The 21,934-nt window shown below is 54.0% G+C and overlaps 1 protein-coding gene across 9 annotated transcripts in view; it reads right to left on the minus strand.

The window, feature by feature from the left end:
* Znf423 (zinc finger protein 423) overlaps positions 1-21,934 on the minus strand; it is a 317,473-nt gene that overhangs the window by 117,684 nt on the left and 177,855 nt on the right. For 7 of the 9 annotated variants that reach the window (XM_013516282.1, XM_013516283.1, XM_013516276.1 and 4 more), the window contains 2 exons: positions 11,950-15,164; positions 5,367-5,451 (listed from right to left, as the gene is read on the minus strand). In XM_013516282.1, coding sequence (XP_013371736.1) covers positions 5,367-5,451; positions 11,950-15,090 — 3,226 coding nt within the window. In that variant the 5' untranslated portion in view covers positions 15,091-15,164. Of the gene's footprint in view, positions 1-5,366; positions 5,452-11,949; positions 15,165-16,639; positions 16,661-16,864; positions 16,940-21,934 lie in introns of those variants that run through there. The other 2 variants (XM_013516278.1, XM_013516281.1) reach the window with 2 other exon arrangements.

Consider the following 21,934-nt stretch of genomic DNA (forward strand, 5'->3'; position numbering starts at 1 on the left):
TGGCAGGAAGGAGGCAGGAGGTCTTCTGCCTCCCTTGTCCTGTGCTGTTCTCTTCCATTATACCTTAAGGGTTTGTTCTCCCAGGAAGAGGGGGAGTCACTGGCTTCCGCCAGGCCTTCGCCTTGGGTCAGCAATCCCGTCCTACAGTGTGCTGCAGGCTGGGCTGCCTCGGGCACCCAGGAGTCCCACCAGCAGTGAGAAGGTGGCCTGGGCCTGCAGGGCAGCCTGGACCCATCTCCTGGGATGTGCTTCTTAAAGATGAGTGAGCAGAATCCCTTCTCTGTCTCTATCTCTCCCCATCTCTCCCTCTCTCTGTCTCTCTCTGCATCTCTGTCTGTCTCTCCAGCGTGTGAGGCACTCTCCTCAGGATTGGCCTGTGCCCCACCAGCAGTGAGGGAAGGGTAGGAGGGCAGGCTGAGGCCAGCAATGGGGCACAGTGAAGGCCTGAGCAGGAGGTGGGAGGGGCTGATCCTCCAGATGACTCTTTCCTGCCCCATTTCTTCACTCCAACAGCAAAGCCCAGCCTTCGCGAGGCACCCAGGGACAGGACCCAGCGTGACCAAGAAGTGAGGGCTCCTGAGTGACTAATGCCCCACTGGGACAGCTGGCTCTGCCTGGCCTCCCGCCAGAGTCCACAGCCACTTTCCAAGGACACTGAGGGCAAACGATCCCAACGTGATTCCCCAAGGATGTCTCTTCCCAGCCTGGTCTCCTCAGGGCTCCCAAGAGGCCCATGAGGCCCTGAATAAGGACATCCAGGGACCCAGGGGCTGAGTCATTCTCCTGGGGCCAACCTGGGTCACAGCGAGTTTCTTCTCTCAAGGACAAGTTCTCAGAGCCCCAGTGCAACCGCCTCCACCCCACAGCCCTCAAAGGACAGATGTCTCCCGCCAGTCAAGGAGCAGCCAGTCCACCCAGTCAGTGTCCCCAGTGCAGGCCCTGCTTCCCAGAGTGGGGTCGGAGCACCCTAGAGGGCAATGTGTTCCCCGGGGCACAACACGTGGAGAAGAGGGGTTCCCCTCCCCTCCCCAGCCATGGTGGGGAAAAATGTCTCTGCACAGCCTCCTGCAGAGCAGAGAGGGGGCCCCCTGCCAGAATGGGGTGGAGAGGCTGGGGGCTGTGTCTGGGTGGAGGGGGTCACCGTGGCGGGAGGCCACAGAACAGAGCTGTGCACTGCTCCAAGTTTTTGAAGTGCCTGCTCGGGGAGGCGGTGTCTAAAGCCATTTCAAAAGCTGGGGCAGGCCCTGGGAAGGGGCCTCATTCCCTGTGGGGAGGGGGGATTTCAAAGGCAACCCCGCTGCTGAAAAGGTTTCCAAAGACCCTTGTCTTTCTATCAGATCCAAAGTGCTCCTTCCCTAGCAGCAGCTGGGAGAGGGGTGCTGGGAGAATGTATCCAAGGAGACACGGCCCCGAGTCATCCACACTCCCGGGGTCTCGGAGCTGCAAAGCCACACCGAGGCCCCCTGCTATAAAAAGGCCAGCTTAGTAGCCCAGGGGGAGGTCTCCAGCAGTATGGATCCCAGAGGAGCCCTGTCTCCGACCCCCAAAAGCCCCAAGTTTACGAGAAGGCTGCGGAGCTGAACAGTGCCCTTGGTGCCGCTAAGGGGAACCGTTACCCAGGCCAGCTCCAGAGCTCAGGTCGTTTAGAAAGAGAAGTTGTCCGCAGGGACGCTGGCCCCAACAGAGTCACCAGGGCTGCACAGCCAGCTAGAGCCAGCCTCCTGCGTCGCGCTCTCTCCCCACACCTCTCTCACCCTTCCACCAGCGGCCCCCGCGGCTCCAGCACACAGTGCCAGCCAAATATGAGTCTGTCAGTTCCCTCTCCCCTCCTCCCCTGCCTTTCCTCACCCCTGGATTGAACCAGGCAGGTCAGTCCCCTCCCTCTCTTACCCGCCTCAGCACTGCAGCCAGGTTAATCCTCAGTCCCAGCCATGCTCTGCTCCAAACCCTTCAATAGCTCCCTAGCACTTCAGCTCAAGGCTGTGTGCTCAGGAGCCCACAGCGACTAGGCTGGGGCAAGAATGAGCCAAGTAGATGCCAGTGGCGCTGTGGTGCCTGAGCATCCATGCCCTGCCCACAAGGATTGGCAGCTGTGTCATGTGGGAATGTGGGGCTGCCACCTCTTCTGGATTTTTAAAACAAGCCAAAAAAAAAAAAAAAAATCAGCCAAGGGGCCCCAAAGATGGATCCTGGCCTACAGTGTGACATCCAAATCCAACCCCCTGCACTGGCCTTCAGGGCCATCTGTGGCCTGGTCCCAAACTACCCCATCCCTCACTACCCGCAGTGCTACCAGGCCTGATGTCTCCGTCCTGACAGGCAGGCCCTACAGCTCTGAAACTCTCCAGTTTGCTCCTGCCAGATAAGGCTGTGCCCCACCTTCACAGTCTAGTACAACACATAGGTCAAGCTCTCTCCTCCTGGGCCACACCCTTACTCTGTCTGAGAAAGCCTTGCCACAGAGAAATCTCCTCTGCAAACTTCAATACCCAATCCTGCTAACAGACATACTTGGATGCAGAAGTCTCTGCTCTGGATGCCCACCCACCTCCCCCATGGACAGGGACCCCAAAAAGCCCTGACAGGGGCTGCAAACAATAGAAAGGTCTGCTGTTATCATTCTCTGCCTCCATCACGTACTGGAGGTAAGAACTTGAGGAAGTCATATGACCTCTGCAAGCTCAGGCTGCTCGTCTGTACAACAGAGACGAGCACCCACATAAGGCGCTTGGCATGGAGTAAGGTGGAACGAGTGCCTTCCTCAAGGCACAGGGTGTGCTCTGCGGTGTCTGCCAGGGGATACTGTGAGGTCTCTGAGGGCAGGGACTCCTTTACCCTCTGTCACCCACACAGGCCGCCCGATACAGTCTGTGCTCCGTCTGTGTTCTCTGTCAGAGCAGGGTACGAGGTGAGGGAGAGCAGGCAGAGAGCAGGTGCCGGCTCTGGCTCATACGCCCCAAAGACCAGCACAGTGAAACACAACCTCTGCCTCCGAGGCCAGCCACTCCTGGCTGCAGGCCTGCGGCCTCCAGCTCCCACAGGCTGGGCCAGGAAGCAGGAGAGCCCACAGCGCGGCAAGGTGGCCTGGGTGACTACTGAGCCACCAGACCAGACCCCTTTCACACAAGCTCAGCCCGTGACTCACACAAAGGCCCAAAGGCCCATCACACACCCTCTCTTCGTGTCCCGCAGGTCCAGTTCCGAGCAGCCATTGCCTTCCACCGGAGGACACAGCTTCCAGGCTGGGCACAAAGGCAAGGTGGAGGCGGGAAAGGACGGGAACACCTCTGAAATCACTGCGGTCCAATTAGAAAGACTCTCACCCTTCATGCTTACAAACAGTGGCGTGCATCACCACCTGCTACAAAAGCAAACATTCTCGGATACCTTCATCTTCACCTCCCTGACACTCCCGCGAACGGGCTCTCAGCAGCCGGTGACTGGCAGGGTAGCGTTCCTTCTTATACTTCGGCAGGGGGCTTGCAGACAGAAGAAATTAAAAAGCCACCAATCTCCCTGTCAGGCCAAGCTCCTGGGGCTGCCCTGCCCTTCCTGGGCTCTTCCTCCCCCTTACCACTGGGTGAGCCCCACCATACACACGCCTGGGCCTGGTGCCTTTGGGGCACCAGCTCCAAGTCTCTAGAGTCAGAGGCTTCCAGACCAGGGTCAAGCCCAGGTACTGGGCTCCCGAACCCTGTGAGGAGGGCAGCACCAGCGCGGGGGTGGACCAGCGGACCGGTACTTATTCTGAAAGCATCTTCACCAAAGAAGCTCCCTTTCAGCAGCTACTTTATGTAAAATGCTGGTGACAATACACATGTAGATTCCCTGAGACTTTCACACTGCTGGTTTGAGCAGAAGTGCACACATACAACGCTTCAAGCATCGATTTGTCACCGTCCACTAAAGGCAACCATCACATGGCCTATGACCCAGCAATTCTGCTTCTATGGCTATATTCCCATTAGATACATACGATGCATATATAAATAGCATCATCTCATATAAAGATATATAATAGCCATCTATTCCTGCATTCCCTTTAAAATCATTTGCATGTGACTTCACCAACAGGTGCGTACATGAATGCTCACAGCAGCACACCATTTCAAACAACTCCAGCATGAGCCCATGCAGTAGGACAGACAAATGGTAGCAGGTTCACATGACAGAGCAGTTCACACCAAGAGGGAGTGAGTGCCAACTAGAGGCGGTCACGGGAAAAGCGGGTAGAAATAAACTGCGACTCCATTTATTTAGAGCACAAGTCGAGCAACGTTAACCTACGCTGTCAGACCTCTGGATGGTGATGCGCTTTGGTGAGGCGTGGGTAGGTCCTAAGAAGGCTGAGACAGTCACCTTGGAATGCTGGGAACAGCCTGCTCTCCTGTCCGGGGTGTGAGCTACACAGGTGTGTTCAGAGGGGGGACAATTCCTAGAGCTACAGGAGGTTTTTGGAATACACGTAACAAAAAGTTTGTTAAACAGCACTCTGATAGCATGGCAGCTGCTAAGACTATAAGAAAAAGATGCTACAAGAAGAAAAGTGGGGATGAGCAGGGGTCAGGACCCTCCAAGTGTGACTGACAGCTCACAGCTCACAACGTGCCTACAGTCTCAGAAGATGTGATCACACGTTCAAGAAAGATCCAGGGTACCAGGGCTCCAGAATCTCTCTGAGGCCCTGACTTCCAAACACCATCACCCCACCTGCTGCCCTTCCAACTCCATGTCATCTGCACTCAGAACACCCAGCTGCTCCCTCACTTCCGACCTGGGCATCCCCAGCTGCCAAGGGGACAATACCTATCTGGCCAAGGTCAGTGAGACTGCGTGGCTTCCCCAGATGCCTCCAGCTATGTGTGTGAACTCTGTGTCTCTTTGAAAGCTCCCCTTCTGTAAAGACTGCATTTTCCAAGGTCCAAATCCACTCGAAGAAGAAGAGGAAAAGGACTGGAATAACTCTGTAGGCATTCTGTTTTGACAGTGTGCCTGAGGAATTCACTGTGTTGAGTGGGGAAATGTGAGCAGTTAAATCTATTCAATGTCATGACATACAAAATTGAAGCATAATTGTCCCTGAGTGCTTGACAACTGGAAAGCACTTTGTTTCAGAAATGGAGGGAAATTTATGCTGGGAAATGGGAGAGATTGTCAAAAGTTTGATTGTGAGTGGAGCCGCGACAAGAAGGTTTGGATGAAGAAAGTGCTCCCGCTCTGACATTTTTACTCCCATTTGAAATGTCTCAGAAACAGCAGCAGTGACTCCATCCTTTGCCCTAAAAGCCAGTAAAATGATGACTGGAGCCACAAATTCTAAACCCTGAGGAGCGGCCCCTGCAGGGCCAGAGGAGGTGCACTCTTACCAATCATGTGGTTGGCAACGTGGATTTGGATCTCTCTCTCACTCTCGAAGGTCATCTGGCACTTGATGCACTGGTACGTCTTTTTCTGTTTAGAATCCAAAGAGAAAGGAATTAGAGAGTCAGGAGGTAAGGAGAGACAGCTTGGCTCAAGACTTCCTGAAATGGCTATGGTCCCTGCCAGCCACTCTCTTCCCACCTCTGACTCGGCTCCACTGGCCTGTGGAAGGGGCCTAGACCACATTTCCAGGGAGGTGCACCTTGGCCAGATGAGGGAGATTGCTTCAACTTAGGGGCCAAGGAAGGTTGCCATACCTAGATGGGCAAATCCATCTACCCATTCATCCATCTACATGCACACCCACCCCTCCACCCATTTACGCGTTCACCATGTACTCATCCATCTACTCAGCCACAGTCTCCGCACATCCGCTTAACTATCCTCTTCCTATCCATCTGTCCACCCCATACCCAGCCAGCCAGCCAGCCAGCCATCCTTCTATCCATCCAACAAGCTTCTCATCCATTTGTTCACGCTAGAAACCAGGGGGCTGAGAGTGGGATGCTGCTCCTGACAACTCTGGTACTCAAAGCTGAGGAGTTCTTCATCTGGCCTGGCCGCACATGGCCACATGTAATCTACAGCTGTTTCCACACCTAAGGGCTATCAACAGCTTCCTCTGGAGATGGCAGCTGAAAACTGGAGCTCTAGGAGCTTCCTGATGAGTCATAAAGAGCAGACTTCCTCTTACAACTAAGCCTGGGTAGTTATGAAACTTGTCCCCCAGGGACACAGGTGGTGTTGCCTATCGAGGGACAAGATGGTGGCTATGGAGGCTTTTGTTTGTTTGTTTATTCATTTGTTTGTTTTTTGAAATGGGAACGGAGGTATTGGAACTCAAAATATCTAGGAGTTTTGGAAGGCATGCTAGCTCCTGGGATGATGGGGCCTCTCCTACCTCTGGAAAAGGGAGCAGGACTCTAGATTTCTTAGCCAAGGACCCAAGCCCAACTCTAAATAATGCAAAATGAGCCACCCAAGAGCTCACTTGCTGCAGCTTCCACCTGGGCGCCCCTGTACCTGCAGCTGGTCCAGAATCCTGCAGGCCTTTTCAAGAAGACCCTTTCCATCCTTGAGGACTCAGCTCTGATGTCATCTCTTCTGAGAAGCCTTCTCTTCACACCTCAGAGTGAGTTCAGGGCCAACTCAGACCTCCAAGCTCCAGCTAAAAGCACCAGGGGGATCAGTACATTGCTGTGTTGTGGGTAACTGACTCATCTATTCTCCTATTGCACCTTGAGCACCCAGAGGGCTGGGAATGTGTTTGTTTACCTTAGGGTTCCCACAGTGAACACAAACCAGTGCTTACAAAGGATTTACCAAATGCATGAGCAAAGATGCAGAATAATATATTATGCTAAGCATTCTATTAGGCAAGAAGAGGAAAGGAGACCAAAGATGATTTGAATATGTTGAATGCCCATCACCTTGGCATGGGGTCTCACCAGGCCAAAAGCCTAGTAATTTTTAAACTTTTATTATAATTGTTATTGGTGCTTAAAAAAAAAAAAAAAAAACACCTTGCTAAATGAATGAACGCATGAATGAATGAATGACTAGAAAAGCTGGTGGGTTTTCAGGCTCCAGGAAATGGTCTCTTCGAAAGCTCTAGGATCCCCTCTCACAGAGTCCTGTCCTCCAGTGTTTCAGAACTGGGAGTTCCACGTGTCCACAGTGCAGGCCAGGCACTGGTTCTAGAAGCAGGCACTCAGCATGAGAAGCCCTGGGGCAAAACAGAGAGAGTCTGAGAGGGTGGAATGAGACAAGGCTGAGGAATCCAGCCTCCAGACTGAGCAGGGACTGAGATCTGAGGGAACACAGCACCAAAGCCCCTACCAGGGCTCAGCTCCATGCAAGTAAAGAGGGAGCACCTGTGGTCCCTCTACCATCTAGGTCATACTCATTCACGAAGCTCTCATCCACTTTGCCTGGCAATATCAAAGCCCTGGATGATTGGACGAATGAATGAATGAATGAATGCTAGAATGAAGCCCAACCCAGGGAGCTCCATCCCCGGGGAGCCCAGGAGAGGCTGCAGGTGGGTGCCCAACCCTACATGTGAATGATTGTGTGGGCTGGAAGAAGAGAGTGGTGTCAGGTCGCAGCCAAGGCTGGAGAGAAGACCATCTGCTTGGGGAGAAGCTCTTGCGGACCACAGCCATGGTTGGTCCAGCCTAGTCTGGAAGAGTCTATGATCAAGTGATTCCACTGCTCCCCTAGAGGCAGGTGAATAAAATGGGCTCACTGCTTGGAAAAGAAATCATGAGGGGGTTGGCAAGAAGAGAGGCATCCCCAATCATTCCTATACCAGGCAGCCACCCTTTTGGTGGCTGGAGGAGCACTGCCAGATAACAAGGTCTTTTTGGTAAGGAAGCAGGTCCCAGAGGGCTCCCAAGGAAGGGGCCAGAAGAACCACTGAGCATCTGTGTGTGCACACACACACACACATATACAGCTGTGCAAGTACACATATGTGCATTCATGTGCTCACCCCCATTAACACACATGCCCCTCACAGCCATACTCACAGCTCCACACACAGCGCCTCCTCCCAGCAGCACAGATTGTATGCTTAACATGCCTCATTTGTGACATGCCTAGCAGTGGAGACATTCTCCTGGATCCATGAGTGCACACATCTCAGCTTGTCCCCAGAGCCACATGCATCTTCTCCTCTTTCACTGGAACCCTGACACTCACACCCACCACTCCCAAACACATTCACAGAGGCACAAGCAGCTTTTGACACAAGTAAATGCACAGGTCCAATACACACATACTTCACAAATGCACACCAGTGCACAGCCTGCAGGCACACACACTCACACACACACTGGCTCACCGGCACTGACACCTGCGAACTTGGCTGGTCCACAGTACTACTCACCCCAACATCTACCGTGTCTGTCTCCCCTTCCCTACGTTTCACAGAGCCCTTTTCCTCTCCAGTGTCAGCCTCCCCTGGGCAGGCAGAACCTGGCACTCAAAGTGCCTCCCTTGCCATAAATCTCTTCCCTGAGCACGGGGCAGGAACCAAGCTGAGGTGCGGGCCCGGGGTCAAGGACTGCCTCTCCCACACACTGCTGAGCAGCCTCAGAGCAGAAGAAGCACCCCTCTGCGACTGCGAGGACAGGAGCAAGAGGGCAGGGAAGAGCAGCCGCCCTTGGAGAACAGAAGGGCAGCAGGGGCATAGCCATGTGGCTGAGTTTCCATCACCGTGAACACAGCCCACGCACACACAGCACCCACTGTGTGCAGGCAGCATCTGCGCTGAGCTCTCACCTCCCTCTGCATATTCCACATCAGTGATAGAGAACGTAGAATTCTGAGAGGCTACATCCCTTGATCTAAGCCCTGTGCCAGACACCAGGGGAAATGGCATTCAATGGCAGTCTGGCTCTCCCTGGATCCTGCCATCTCAGCTGACATTCTCAGCTCTCAGCCAGACATCCTTGGGCAGTCCCAGTCTAGGTGACACAGAGCTGGTGCAACCTGGACACAAGCTAACCCTCCAACCTGGAGGTCTGTTTACCTGGCTGTAAAACGGGATATGCGAGCACCCCGGCCCCTCCACCTACCACAAAGAGGCACCCTGAGGACCTGCTGAGCTGCTGCAGGGCCAGGGTCTGCCTCTGCTGGCCCCTAGGTGGGGTGATGGTGTTATTACTCATAAACAGGGGGAGGTGGAAACCTCAACGCTTCACGCTCCAGCCAACAGCAGCCTCTGCCCCACAGGAACCTAGTCCTCTGAGAGCTGGTTGCTATGGATACACTCCCAAGGGTCCTAAGCCGCCAGCCCCCAAGCCCCATGAAGCCCCCAGGGTCTGCTCCAACATGAGTGAGTCCTAGGGGAGGGAAGCCGTGGGCTAGCAGACAGCTGGGCCCATGCCCCAGACGTGCCCAGGCAGGGGGCAAGGCCCCAGAGGCCACACCAAGGCTGGGATCAACCCAGGCTTTGTCTAGCTCCTCGCTGCAAACAGCCAGTCTGCCTGGGCCTCCCAGCAGGCAGAGATGGGGTTTTCAGCTTGGGTCTTGTCTCACAAGGCAGAGGGCAGGAAGAGGAAGCCTGGAGGGCCCAGGAAACGAGGTCTTCATCCGGCACCGCCGAGCACAGCTGTGCATCCTGGGCACCACGGCTTCACTCTCCTGAGCCTGGAGATTTCATCTTTGCCAAAACAGAAGCCACAGCAAGGCTCCCAGGTGTTGCTATGGAGACGATGTAAGAGTTGATGCCCAGGAGAGCACCCCTCACACAGTAGGGACTTTTACAAAGGCCACTTGGTGCTGGATCCAGGGAAGGCCAAGGAATGGGAGGCACACATATTCCCAGGCCTGGAGAGGTCAGAAGCAGCCCCAGGTCACCAAGGACACCAGCCCAGCGGTGAGCAGGGTTGGAAACAGAGAATGATCCAGGCCGGGGTACACCCAAGAGAAACAGGCAAAGGTCCAGCCCAGCCACAATGTCCGACGGCCTCAGCAAGGCATGAGCACCTGGCCCCCAGCCCTCCGGCCTCTCCCCTGCTGCAGCCAGGAGAGTGTTGCTGAAAAGCATGGGCAGTGGTGGCACCAGACACGCCCTGCCTGCGTCCAGATCCCCAATCCGCCACTTGGCTGTTGTTGACAGCTGGGACTCAAAGTGAATGGCCTCACTGCTCTGTGCCTCCTCAGTGTAATTGCTTATAAAAGTGAATATTGAAAGGGGTAAATAGAGTAAGTAGATGTAAAGCTCTTGGCACATTCTACCCCTCCATAAGTGTGGACTGTTATCACATGAGAAATGAGAAAACTCATTTTCTCCTACATGCCCATCTCTTCCTCCTTTCATTTCTTCCTTGAGCAAAATGAGGAGAAGGTCAGGATGGGAAATAACAGTGACATCTCACAAGCACCCAAGAATAGGCACTGTCCAACCAGAGCAGGTGCTAGTGCCGCCCAGAGGATGTCAGCTCTGGACAGAGACAGTACTCCTATTTCTACTTCACTACTATTACCATCACTGCTCTTACTAACACTATCATCATTAATTATCATCACTATTACCTTCTGGCTTTATAAAGAAGGACAGAGGCCCAGAGAGGCCAAATCACAGCTGGGTACTGGAAGAGGGAGATTTAAATCCAGGCCATCTGGCTCCAGGGCCCAAACGCTCCCTAAGACTGCACACAATGCCCTGGCCAGCCAGCAAGCTGAGGCTGTCAGAACTGGGCAAAAGTGGTCAGTGCCCCTGCTCAGGGTTTCCAGACAGGCCTCTCAGGGGAGCCTCAGGCCCAGTCAGATACATAGCTCTAACCCCACGCAGGTGTTTCTCACCCAGCCAGGGGTCCTCAGCAGGTTCCTCTGGCTCGCTGGGCCTCTTGGATCTTCCTGCAATGCAGGGAGGCCTCTGTGGTCCCTCCTACTGTGGGACTCTCCCTTTACTGTTTTCCCTCTCTCCCCTTTTCCCTTGCTCTCTCAAAGCTGAGTCCCAGGCACAGTTCCGATTCCGAGGCCAAACACCCTCAGTAAACATCCCTGGGGTTCAGCAGACACCTCTAACAGGTGGCCGTTCCCCAAATGCTGTGTCCCTGTCAGTGGCGCCGGCAGCAGCCCTCCAGGGAAAGGGACTCCTGAGACCCGCCTGGCCCCACCTCGGAACAGCGCAGCCTCGGCGGGAATCCCTGAGCCCGCGTGGGCTAACACCCAGAGGTCACGCAGGCTCCAAGGCCACATCAGGTGCCTCAGCCCTTGTACCCAAGCCCAGTAGCCGCACCAGCAGCTTCCTTGGCCTATTGAAAGCCACAGTAATGGACCTGTGGGTCCTCCTTTTCTGTAAGCCCTCAAGGTGGCGTCCATTCCTGGCTCTCCTCGGCTCCCAGACACATAATAAGTGCTCCCAAAAAGTGGTGAATGAATCAATAAATCACTAAGGATAACAGTGATCAGAAGCACACCTCAGGGCCACAAGGACATCAGTGACAAAGATGCTATCAGCTGGAAACTAAGGTGAGCACCACTGAGCTCCACCCAAGGGCCCAGTTGTAAGTCTTGTGGGTGCGTATTACCTCCATGGCTTGTCAAAACACCCCTGGAGAAAACACCCAGAGAAGTTAAGTGACTTGCCCAAGGAGGTCCAGTAAGCAAATAAATCAATCCACCCAGATTGAAGACAGCAGCCCTTGCTGATGGAATGCTGACTGTGTCAGCCACTATGCCAGGCACTCTACCTACATGTCATTTGTCCCTCACAATAATTCCAGGAATTCAAGATGATTCCCCCTCCCACTGCACGGATGGGTACTTCACAAGTACCCACGAGGCCAAGACAGATAATACTATAATGAGTGCATGTCACACAGCTGGGAAGGAAAAGGTGACACCAGATTCAACCTGGAAGGGTGAACCATGGAGTGGATATGCTCAGCCATGTGGCATCTCTAAGCAACTAAAGGGAACCACTGGGAACAATGGCACTGAAGAGGTGAGGTATCTATGGGGATCAGTGGATCCCCAAGGAGCAGAGGGCATGATTAGGTGGACTGAGCTTACCCGGGGCACTGGTGACGTCTGGGAGCCTTTCCGGGGCCCACTGGTCTCTGGTGTGAGGTCACGGTGGTCCACCTGCATGTGGCTCTCCAGGTCCTCGGCACTCTCGAACTTGACACTGCACTCAGGGCAGCGGAGGCCAGCACAGGGCCGGTCGGAAGGCTCGGGCGGGGCCAGACCCCCCACCTGTCCATTGGCACTGCGGGCCATGCAGCCAGCGCACAGGCCATAGGGGAGTCCATTGACATCGAGCTTCACCAGGTCCTGCTTGCTGCGGAACTCCTTGAGGCACAGGGCGCACTTGTAGAGCTTCTGCAGCCCCTGGCCATTAGGGGAGGATGCAGCTGAGCTGCCTGCCAGCTTCTGCATGTGGAAGGTGCCATGGATCTTGAGCTCGAGTGTGGAAGTGACTGTCTGCATGCAAACCACACAGCGGAAGCCCGTGAGTGAGTTGCGTAGGTCAGGGTGCATCTGGCAGTGCTCAATGAACTCCTCCTCGCTCTGCAGGGGCATCTTGCAGATGCGACAGGTGCCAGTGTCCAGGCTCTTGCTGTGGGTCACCTTGTGCTCGGTGAGCGTCAGCAGGGAGGGGAAACGCTCACCACAGATGGGACACATGTAGTGCTTGGCAGGGCCCCGGTGCGTCTGCAGGTGTTCCCGCAGCCCATTCTCCGAGAAGAAAGTCCGTGAGCAAACGTTGCACTTGTGGCTGCCCTTGATGAACTCGGCCTTCTTGCGTGAGCCATCGTCCTCACCTGGCCGGATGTTGTGGTCCCGCAGCCGGTGATTCTGCAGTAGCACCTCCATGGTGTAGGCTGCCCCACAGATGTCACAGCCATACATGGGCTCCGATGCATCCACATCATCCTCACTCGCCTCATGGCTGTTGGGGGCTTCGGGGTTCTTTAGCAGCATGCCCTGCAGGTCGGTAGGCTCAGCCTTCTTGGTGGCCGCAGGGGGCACCCCGTTGGCTGTGCCGTTCTCGGTGGCAGCGTCAAACACACAGTGCTTCTCTCGCAGATGCTTCTCCAGGAGGATGATGGCGTGGAAGGCCTTGCTGCAGAACTTGCAATTGTACTTCTTGCTGTGCGTGGTAATGTGGCACTGCAGCTCCACCTCAGTGCTGAAGGTCTCCCCACAGAAGATGCACTTGTGTGCCTTGGCCGGGTTGCCCAGGTGGCTGTGCTTGACGTGCACCTGCAGGTCGGCCTCTTTGCGGAAGTCCCAGTTGCAGGCTGTGCAGCGGTACATCTTCTTCTCATTGCTGTGCTTCACTGCCAGGTGCACCTGGATGGACACTTTGGAGTCGAAGACCTCCTGACACAGAGTGCAATGGTACAGCACAAAGGTATGCATGTCCAGCAGGTGCTTCTGCAGGTCATCCACTGAGGAGAACTGCTTGTCACAGCTCTCACACACATAGTGCGTCGACGTGGTCATGTAATGCACCGTCAGGTGCTGCAGGAGGGACTCCTGGGAGTCAAAGTCCTCTTTGCACTGTGGGCATGCCTGCTTCCGCAGCAGCAGCTCCAGGTGCAGCTTCAGGTGTGTCTGGAAGCTCTCAAAGTTGGAGAACTTGAGGTCACATTGATTACAGGGATACTCCCCATTGGAGATGGAGTTGGCACTTCCTGAAAGCCGCTGCCGCTTGGGGGAAGACACCTCGACATCAGAGGAAACCGGGCTCTGCTCCGCCTTAGACTTCTTGCTATGTGCCAGAGGGATGTTCTTGTGGTTCTCCTTAATGTGTTTGGTGAGCTTCAGGATGGAGCCAAAGATGGGTGAGTTGGTACAGTAGGGGCAGGAATAGACCTCCATGAAAGACTGTGTGGGTTGCACAACTGGAGACTCCAGCTTGGCGCTGCTGACGCTGCAGTGGGCCTGCTGGATGTGCTCGGTGAGGGAGGACTCGGTCAGGAAGCCCATGGAGCACTGGTTGCAGAAGAAAGCATTGTTGCCATCAGGTGGGTTGGCATTGGGGCCACAGTGGGAGACGCGGATGTGCTCCTGCAGGCTGTTGATGTCAGCAAACATCTCGGGGCAGTAGTTGCAGTGGAAGGCAGAGATGTTGCCAAACTGCATCATGGGGTAGGCGTGGCTCTTGTGCAGCTTTCGGACGTGCTCATTGAGGTTGTAGAGGGTAGGCATGGAGTCCAGGCAGATCTGACATGTGTGGCTCTGCTGGGGCTTGTCTGCGTGGATGGTCTTCAGGTGGATCTCCAGCACAGCCAGGCTGGTAAAGTCCCGCTTAGAACAATAAGGGCAGCTGTAGACCACCTTGGCCCAGCCCTGCCCATCATCCCGCAGCTTCTTCTGCCCCCGAAGTGGCTTCAAGGTGGAGTCCGGGGTCGAGCCGCGCTCGACGGAGGCGCTGGAGTCGGGTGTGGCACTGCTCATGGAAGCCACACTGCCCAGCACAGGGTCGGGGCTGACGCTGTGGTTGCTGGAGTCGGGCTGCCGGTGGCTGTCCAGGTGGCAGTAGACACCCTCCACTGAGGAGAACTGCTCAGGGCACATGGGGCACTTGTGTTTCTGGTTGGCGTGAGCTTGGTGGATGTGGGCCAGCAGCGTGTTCTCGTCGACAAAGACCTCGGGGCAGTGGAGGCACTGCAGGTCGGCCTTCTCGGAGAGCTGGGGGTGGCGGGTGAGCACGTGCTTCTCCAGCTCCTCGGTCTGGCTGAAGGTGTCCTCGCAGTAGTCACACATGAAGTCGTCTTTCTTAGCTTCCTTCTCCGACTTGGCCAGATGCTCCTTGTTCTTCTTGTGGGCCTGCATGTGGCTCTGCAGCGAGCTGGTGGAGGAGAAGCCGCGCTTGCACACGGTGCACTTGAACGGCTTGCTGGAGCTGTGGGTCTTCAGATGGATCTTGAGGTGGTCGCTCCGGGAGAAAGCCGCCTCGCATTCGTGACAGTGGTACTTCTTGTCGCCTGTGTGCAGCTTGATGTGCCGGTCTCGGCTCCTCTTGTGCTTGAAGAGGCGGCTGCAGTAGGTGCACTTGAACGGCAGCTTGTCACTGTGGATCTGCTCGTGCCTCTTCAAGTAGCTCAGGCGGATGAAGGACTTATCGCAGAACTGGCAAGGGTACGGCAGGCCTGTGCCCCCTTCCTCCTCGCCGAGGCCGAGGTCACAACCATCTCCGATCATCTGCGTGGGTGACGCAACATCCTTGCTGGAGGGAGACGAGGCCACCCAGGAGAGCTGTGGGTCGTCATCACCATCTGCAGGGGAAGGCAGAGAAGAGATTAGAGGCAATTCCCAGGGCCGCCGGGAAACAAGGACAGAGCCAGCTTCTCGACAGCTCTCGGGCTGAGGCTGTGCAGCTGGCCAACTGCTGCAGGGGGAGAGGGGGGAGCCAGGGGGCCGGAAGCAAGTGGACATGCAGGCCTCCCATCTGCAGAGGACGCGGCCGAGGGGCAGCAGGATACGGAAGGGAAATGTCTTTTTCCTCAGCAACACCTGCCTGGGCCTGGCTGGACATAGTACCCCCCACCGGAGGTGAGGTTCTCAGCCACTTCCCTGATGGGGGGAGGAGGGGCAGCCTGGACAGAATCACCGGAAGTGACCTCAGGCCATCAGTCCCACAGGCCAAAAGAAGGACATGTCCCATCGCCTGATGGACACCTGGGTGTCAACTGGCCTCCAACCCTCACCTGCAGAAAAATCCCGCTCATTCTCAGAAGGCATGGGCACAATTTTTCAAGACAAAAACGTACTTTATCTCATCAGCTAAACCACATCCTTTGTGGACAAGGGGACTCTAACAGACCAGTCGTAAAAGGTGTGAACCAGTCTCCAGCTCGGGTGGGGGCTGACACAAGGGCACTGAGGGCCCACGGGTTTCCCAGCCCAGAGTATCCTGTGGGGGATTGATTTCTTTGTTTCCTCTCCACCCCTGGATTCGCCCCAAACCCATCCAGGACCCTGGGGAGACGGTGGCGGTGATTAGCGCCTGGGTCACAGTGCTCAGAGTGGGCAGGCCTCCACCCCACCCAGGGGCTCTCCTTGCCTCCACTCCCACATTCCCCAGGGACAGCGGGATTTCATTGGCCGGTGCAGCCTGTCCAGCCTCCCCTGCCTTGGAGGGAAACTAAACAAACCTAAGGGCTGTCGTTTCTGGGAAAACAAAAGCACAAAGGACTCAACAAATAAAGCCAGGGAAGTTCCTGAGCCGCGGCAGAGGTTGGACAGAACCAGCCTGGGCGGGAGAGAGTTCCGAGGCTCAAGTTTCTCGTCGGGTGGATTTAAAACTTAATAATGAATGAAACAGACCACAGGCTGCTGCGGGCAGGGGAGAGACAAACAAAAGCTCAGATTCGGCCGCGCTGACCTTGCTCTTGTAACCCCGAGGAAAGAACCACTGCCCCCGCCTCCCCAGTCCCAGCCAGCCGGCTTCGTCCTCAGAAAAGCCTCCCAGCCTCACAGAAGCAGCCCAGAGGCAGCCCAGCCCACAGCAAAGGAAGGGGCCAGCGTAGCACATGCCCAGCACCGCAAGCACATGCACATACACACACGCACACACACACACACTTAGCTGCACACAGTACGTATCACTCCCATAACACTCCCATACACAGTCACACACACCGTCACTCATTCTCACACACTCACCTACACACAATCGCACTCCATTCACAGCTCATACTATCACTCACACAAACTTATACATGCACACACTTGAACACACTTGACTTACACACAAATGCTCACAGGCACCATCACGTTTGTGCACAATCGCAGATCCAAGGGTCCCCACTCCAGGCTCTCTGCAGCTGTTCCTGCTGTCCTGGGCTGACCCCATGACTTTAGGAGAGAGTAAGGGTTGGCTGGAGAGTCCTGAGGGGTCCCTCAGAGCTGGCACTGAGCCAAGCCTTAGGCCACACCTACCACCTCCCTGCCCACTCAGGCCCCCAGCTCTGACCGTGTGTATGTCAATCCGCCCGCGCCAGCTGGCACGGCTGGCAAAGCTCCGCCTGGATGGATGCCGCCCTCTCAGCTCTGAGCTTCCTGGCAGCCTCCTCACCCCTGCATCCCAGCACCTCTACAGCGGCCCTCCAGGAGTGAGGGCACCTTCTCCGCTGGGGGTCTCATATTACAGGCCCTTCGGACCAACGGCTCCTGCCAGCTCTCCAGATTAGACACATCGGGAGGCAACCCAGACCCTGCCTGTTAATTCCCAGCTCCCGCCAGCTGGGCTCCACTGGGTGCAGACAAAAGGGACGCCAGGGAGGAGATGGCTAAAGCTGGGACAGCCAAGGGACCCGTTTGGCCCCCGCCCCCTGGCCGGGCTCATGGGCTTTTTGTTATTTTGATATCTTAGCTCAGTCCTACTTGAACTAACATCAAACCCTTCCTATGTTTCCAGCACTCTGCTAGGCACTTTCTCAGAACTACAAGAGGCAGAAGCCAGGGCCTCTGTATAGATGAGGAAACTGAGGCACAGACCTGGCAACCCAACCATAAGGAAATAACAAAATGGCAGTGAAAAGGCTAATACCATGACATACTCCTGGACCTGCTTCCTCTGGATACAGTCACATAAGACCCCACCTGCGTGGCTAAGGTGAGGAGGCCCACATTCAAGTCCTCCAGGGCTGTCAGGTCCTGCTCCCCTTTGATTCCTCCATAGTTTGCACTTCAGGGAGGGTCCCCTAAGGCCCAGGGAGTCCCTATAGCTCACTAGAGCCCCCTTGACAACTGGCGAGAGGAAAATACTCAACAACTGGGCAAGTGCAGCCAGAAAGGCAGCTTGCCTGCAGGACAAGCCTAGACAGGTGTCTCTACTGGGGTTCATTTGCTCCCAAACCCTTTGTGCCACCAGGGACCAAAGGGAAGCCACCTATACCCAAAGTCTTCCCACTGTTCCGGTAACTCTCTTGCCATACGAATTCCTCTTAACCTCTCAGACTCAGTTTACGCAACTGGAAAAAAAGGGAACCATTTTGAGAAGTTAGGTGAGAAACAAAATGAAAATCCGCTATTGCTCTGTTGACATGAATGTCCAGGAAATGGACCTCTGTAGGGACAGAGCGCAGGTTCATGGCTGCCTGGGGCTACAGGTAGACCCAGAGATGGACTGCAAACAGGCAAGTCAGGTCTTTCTAAGACAACAAAAATGCTCTGAAGAAAGATCAGTGCACAGCTTTGTGGACTTACTGAAGAGTCACTGAATTCTGCCCTTAAAATAAGTGAATTTTATGGTGTGCAAATTACACTTCAATAAAGCTGTTAAACAAAAGCACTATTTTGCCAATAATAATAATGAGTTCTAATTAATACCACTAGTGCGACTTTTAGCAGCCACATTTATTGAGCATGTCCCATGTGCCAGCACTGTGCTAAGTATGTCTATTATCACAATTAGTTGCTTTTAATCCTCTCAACAGCCATATCTGGTTGTGTCCAGGAACACCCCATTTTTGAGATGAGGAAGCCAAGCTCAGGAAGGTGAAGAACTTGCCCCAGACACAGCCAGATGCTGCAGCAGTGTCTGGCCAGACTGTATCTCCTACTACCGCAGGGCCAAATCCCCAGGCCTGACATCAGTCATTCCCCCACTGAGCTTGGAAAAGGGGAATCTTAACCTGCCTGCGCCAGAGTACCCAAGGTTCATTGCGGGGCTGACTGGTTGGCTTTATTTTTCTGCAAACAAGTTTCAAAACTAAAGCAAAGCATATTATTCTGGGAGCAACAAACTGAGCAACTGCTGAGATTATAATCATCTGAATTGAAATGAAAATAAGGCTCCTTAAAGTGAAAAGGCCCAATCAGAGGAAATGGGCATGTTGACATATAAAGTCCCAAACTCAGATTGCCCTGTTTAAAGCCTTTTATTCAAATAACACTCAACCTTGGCTGCTGCCATCCCACCCCCTCCAAATGCATTTTGTATGGGGGCGCTTAGCCCAGTGCTGCAGAAGAGAGCTAGAGAGCCGTGGAGCTGGGGCCAAAGCTCGACCAGATCAGCAGGGCATCCTCAGAGCAAGAGGGGCCCCCTCGAACTGACTTCAGGCACCACACACAGGCAAGCCTGAGCACACATCTCTGGCAGGTGTGCCCAAAGGGGAGGAAGCAGCCCAGAAGCAGGGTGAAGGCAATCCCAAGGTCACCTTCCACATGAACATTTCAGAACACAAGGACAAGCAGATTCAAGAAAAGCCTCACTCTACTCCCACCTTTCCACATTCAGGTGAATATGCATAAAGATGTACGTGTGCCAGGCATTCTTCTCAGAGTTCATATGTACTAATCCATCCAACCTTCTCAACAGTCCAGCAAAGAAGGTACTATTATTGCCCTTTCCACTTATGAAAGAGGAAAACCAGGCCAAGGAAAAGCTGAGTAACTCGCCCAATGCCACACAGCTAGCAGCCAGCAGAACCAGACCAAAGCCCACTTAGTCCTGTCCAGTTGGTGTTTTTGTCCACAGTGTTACAGTGGCTCCATCCCTTGGGAGATGCCACCTGACAGCATAAAGTGGGAGCTAGAGTGAGAAAGTGCTAGAGCCTCAGCCTCCCCTTCCCCCAGAATAAGTACAATCAAAAAATACTAGAAAAATCTAGCAAAAGAACTACAAAAATCACGTTCACAGTGCAGATTAAAGTCATTTAAAAGTGACTTATCCTGCAAAAAAGCCTGGGAGGAAATGGGTTCGAGGAGGCTTTTGCTATCTCCTATAGAAAAAGAACCAAAGCAAGCATAAAAGAGGGATGAAATTTTGACAAAAATTCAATTAAGTAGAGAAAGGGATATTAGCTGGGCATCAGAATGCATCAGCAGCAGGAAGAGCAGGGTAGGTCCAGGTTCATGTGGTTGCACCTGGTGACTGCCACACCTTAGAGCAGTCTTGAACACAGCCAGTGCAGCCAGCCAGAGCAGCCCAGGTATACCTGATGCACCTGATTCGGACAGGCACCATGGAGTGGCCATGCATTGGCAGGAGTCAGAGCCCTGGGCTCCTCCTGTCACAGAGAATCAAGTTACAGCAGCTGGAAGAGGTGCTGGGCCAAGGAGGGATAGTGGCCAGGCTACAGACCCATGGGAGGGAGCCAAAAGGAGACCTTCCTACAACGAGGGGCACTGACTAAGAAGGAAGTGAACCCTCTGTAACTGAAGCTGCTGTGTAATAGGAAGAAATAGTTCTGAAAAGTACACTGGGACAATTCTTTGCCTGAAGTGGCAAAGGACAGACAGTGGAGGACCAGGAAATCCCAGGTCTGTAAGACTTTCTGGGCTAGCACTTCCCACTACCACCTGTGTGACTAAAGTGACCATCAGCCCCAGAGGGGATGAGAGCTGAGCCAGTCCCAGGAATTGTCACCTTCTATGCCCAGAACAGTGCCAGATGTGCTGGGGTCACTTGAGTGCATCTTACCTTAGCTCTGCCCCATGGAAGTTCCAGATATGCCAAGGAAAGTCTGTGCTAGGACACTGGACAGAGACTATCAACAGACCTGGACCTCAGCTGTGTGCTGGCAAACAGGAAGATGTAATTCATGATCTCCACAGTCCCCTCCAGATGAACGAGAGGACCATCAGGTATAGTACTCCACACATCCAGCTGTCTTCAGGGCAGTCACAGAAAAGCCTCACAAGTCTTCAGAGACCCAAAAGGTTTACTTTCCTTGCCACTCACATGTTTGTTTGAAACATTAAAATCACCAAAGAAGTGAGTTCCCTGCAGGATAGAGCTCTGTAATGCTCTGGATGGAGGCTTCCTATGTCCTTATCTCGAGCTCTAGGAATGGGAATCATGATGGCCCTACCCCCAATCCAGAGAAATGGGATCCTAGAACAGGAAACATCTATTCCAATCCCATATAATATAGAAAGACATGATGAGGGACAAAGAAAGGAACTTACCAGGACAGTACATTGGTAGAGGTATTATGCTGAGAAGGATTCTGAGGCCCTATCTTGGCTCAGAGGAAGTGAGTGCTGAAATCAACTGGTGATGTCTGTCATGAGCAGAGGCTTTGGGACTACAATGGGCCAAGGGCACTAAGCACACTGGAGGAAGGAATCTCCTAACTGCTGTTCTAAAGCCTTTAGCCATCAGGTTCTCCTCCAAGAAAGGAGCTGCCCATCCTCATTAAAAACTGAGGAAGCAGGCAGAGCCGAGACCAATTCTCTTAGCTGAGTCTCACAACACCTCCATGAGGTAGGTACTATAGGTATGTTATATTTTTTGTATAGATGTCCCCCCAAAGCCTCGTGCAGTCATAGCGCTTTTTCAGAAGTGGCTGAATCCAGAGTTTACGATGCTCGGATTAAGAGTGTGTGATTACTAAATCAGTCCACTGATTGGTTTGGCACCGCCCTAGTCCCAGTAGTCTGGATAAGATAAAAGGGGCAGAAAGCCTCTGCTAAGCTCTGCTTTTTGCTACCTTGTGGGCACCATGAATTGGTCTCCGCAATGCCCCCCTGCCAAGTCAACCTACCTAGCAGCCAGCCAATTATGGACTGAAACCTCTGTAAACTGCGAGCTAAATAAACTTTTCCTCCTTTAATTAACTTGGGCATCAGGTATTTTGTCTCAGCAATGAGAAAAGTAACTAAGACAAAGTATTAACGTCTCTCTTTTTTTATAAATGGACAAAATGAGACTTCACAAAAGCAAGCAATTATTTGGGGGGTTCTAAGCATCCACTCTCCTACTGAGCTGCACCCCCAGCCCAGAAAGCAACTTCTGAATACACAGAGATAGCAAGTGGCACACCCCTCAACACTCACCTGCTAACCACTACCTTGTACACGTTCCCAGGCCTGAGTGCCAGTTCAGGGTACCCTGCAGCAGCTGCCCCCTCTTTCTAGTAGCTCACCATGCATAAGCACAGCGCCAGGCCCTGTAGCGTGAGCCAGATGAAGGACCAAGCTTTACAGCCATACCAGTCACCAAGAAAGGTTGTGCCCTGATGCAGGTAAAGCCAGTGGTGGGTGATCAGGCCAGGCTGCATCCAATGCCAAGCACCGAGGAACACAGCTGGCCTCT

Source organism: Chinchilla lanigera, unplaced genomic scaffold (genome assembly GCF_000276665.1).
Source record: "Chinchilla lanigera isolate Chin_1 unplaced genomic scaffold, ChiLan1.0 scaffold00032, whole genome shotgun sequence".
NCBI lineage: Eukaryota > Metazoa > Chordata > Mammalia > Rodentia > Chinchillidae > Chinchilla > Chinchilla lanigera.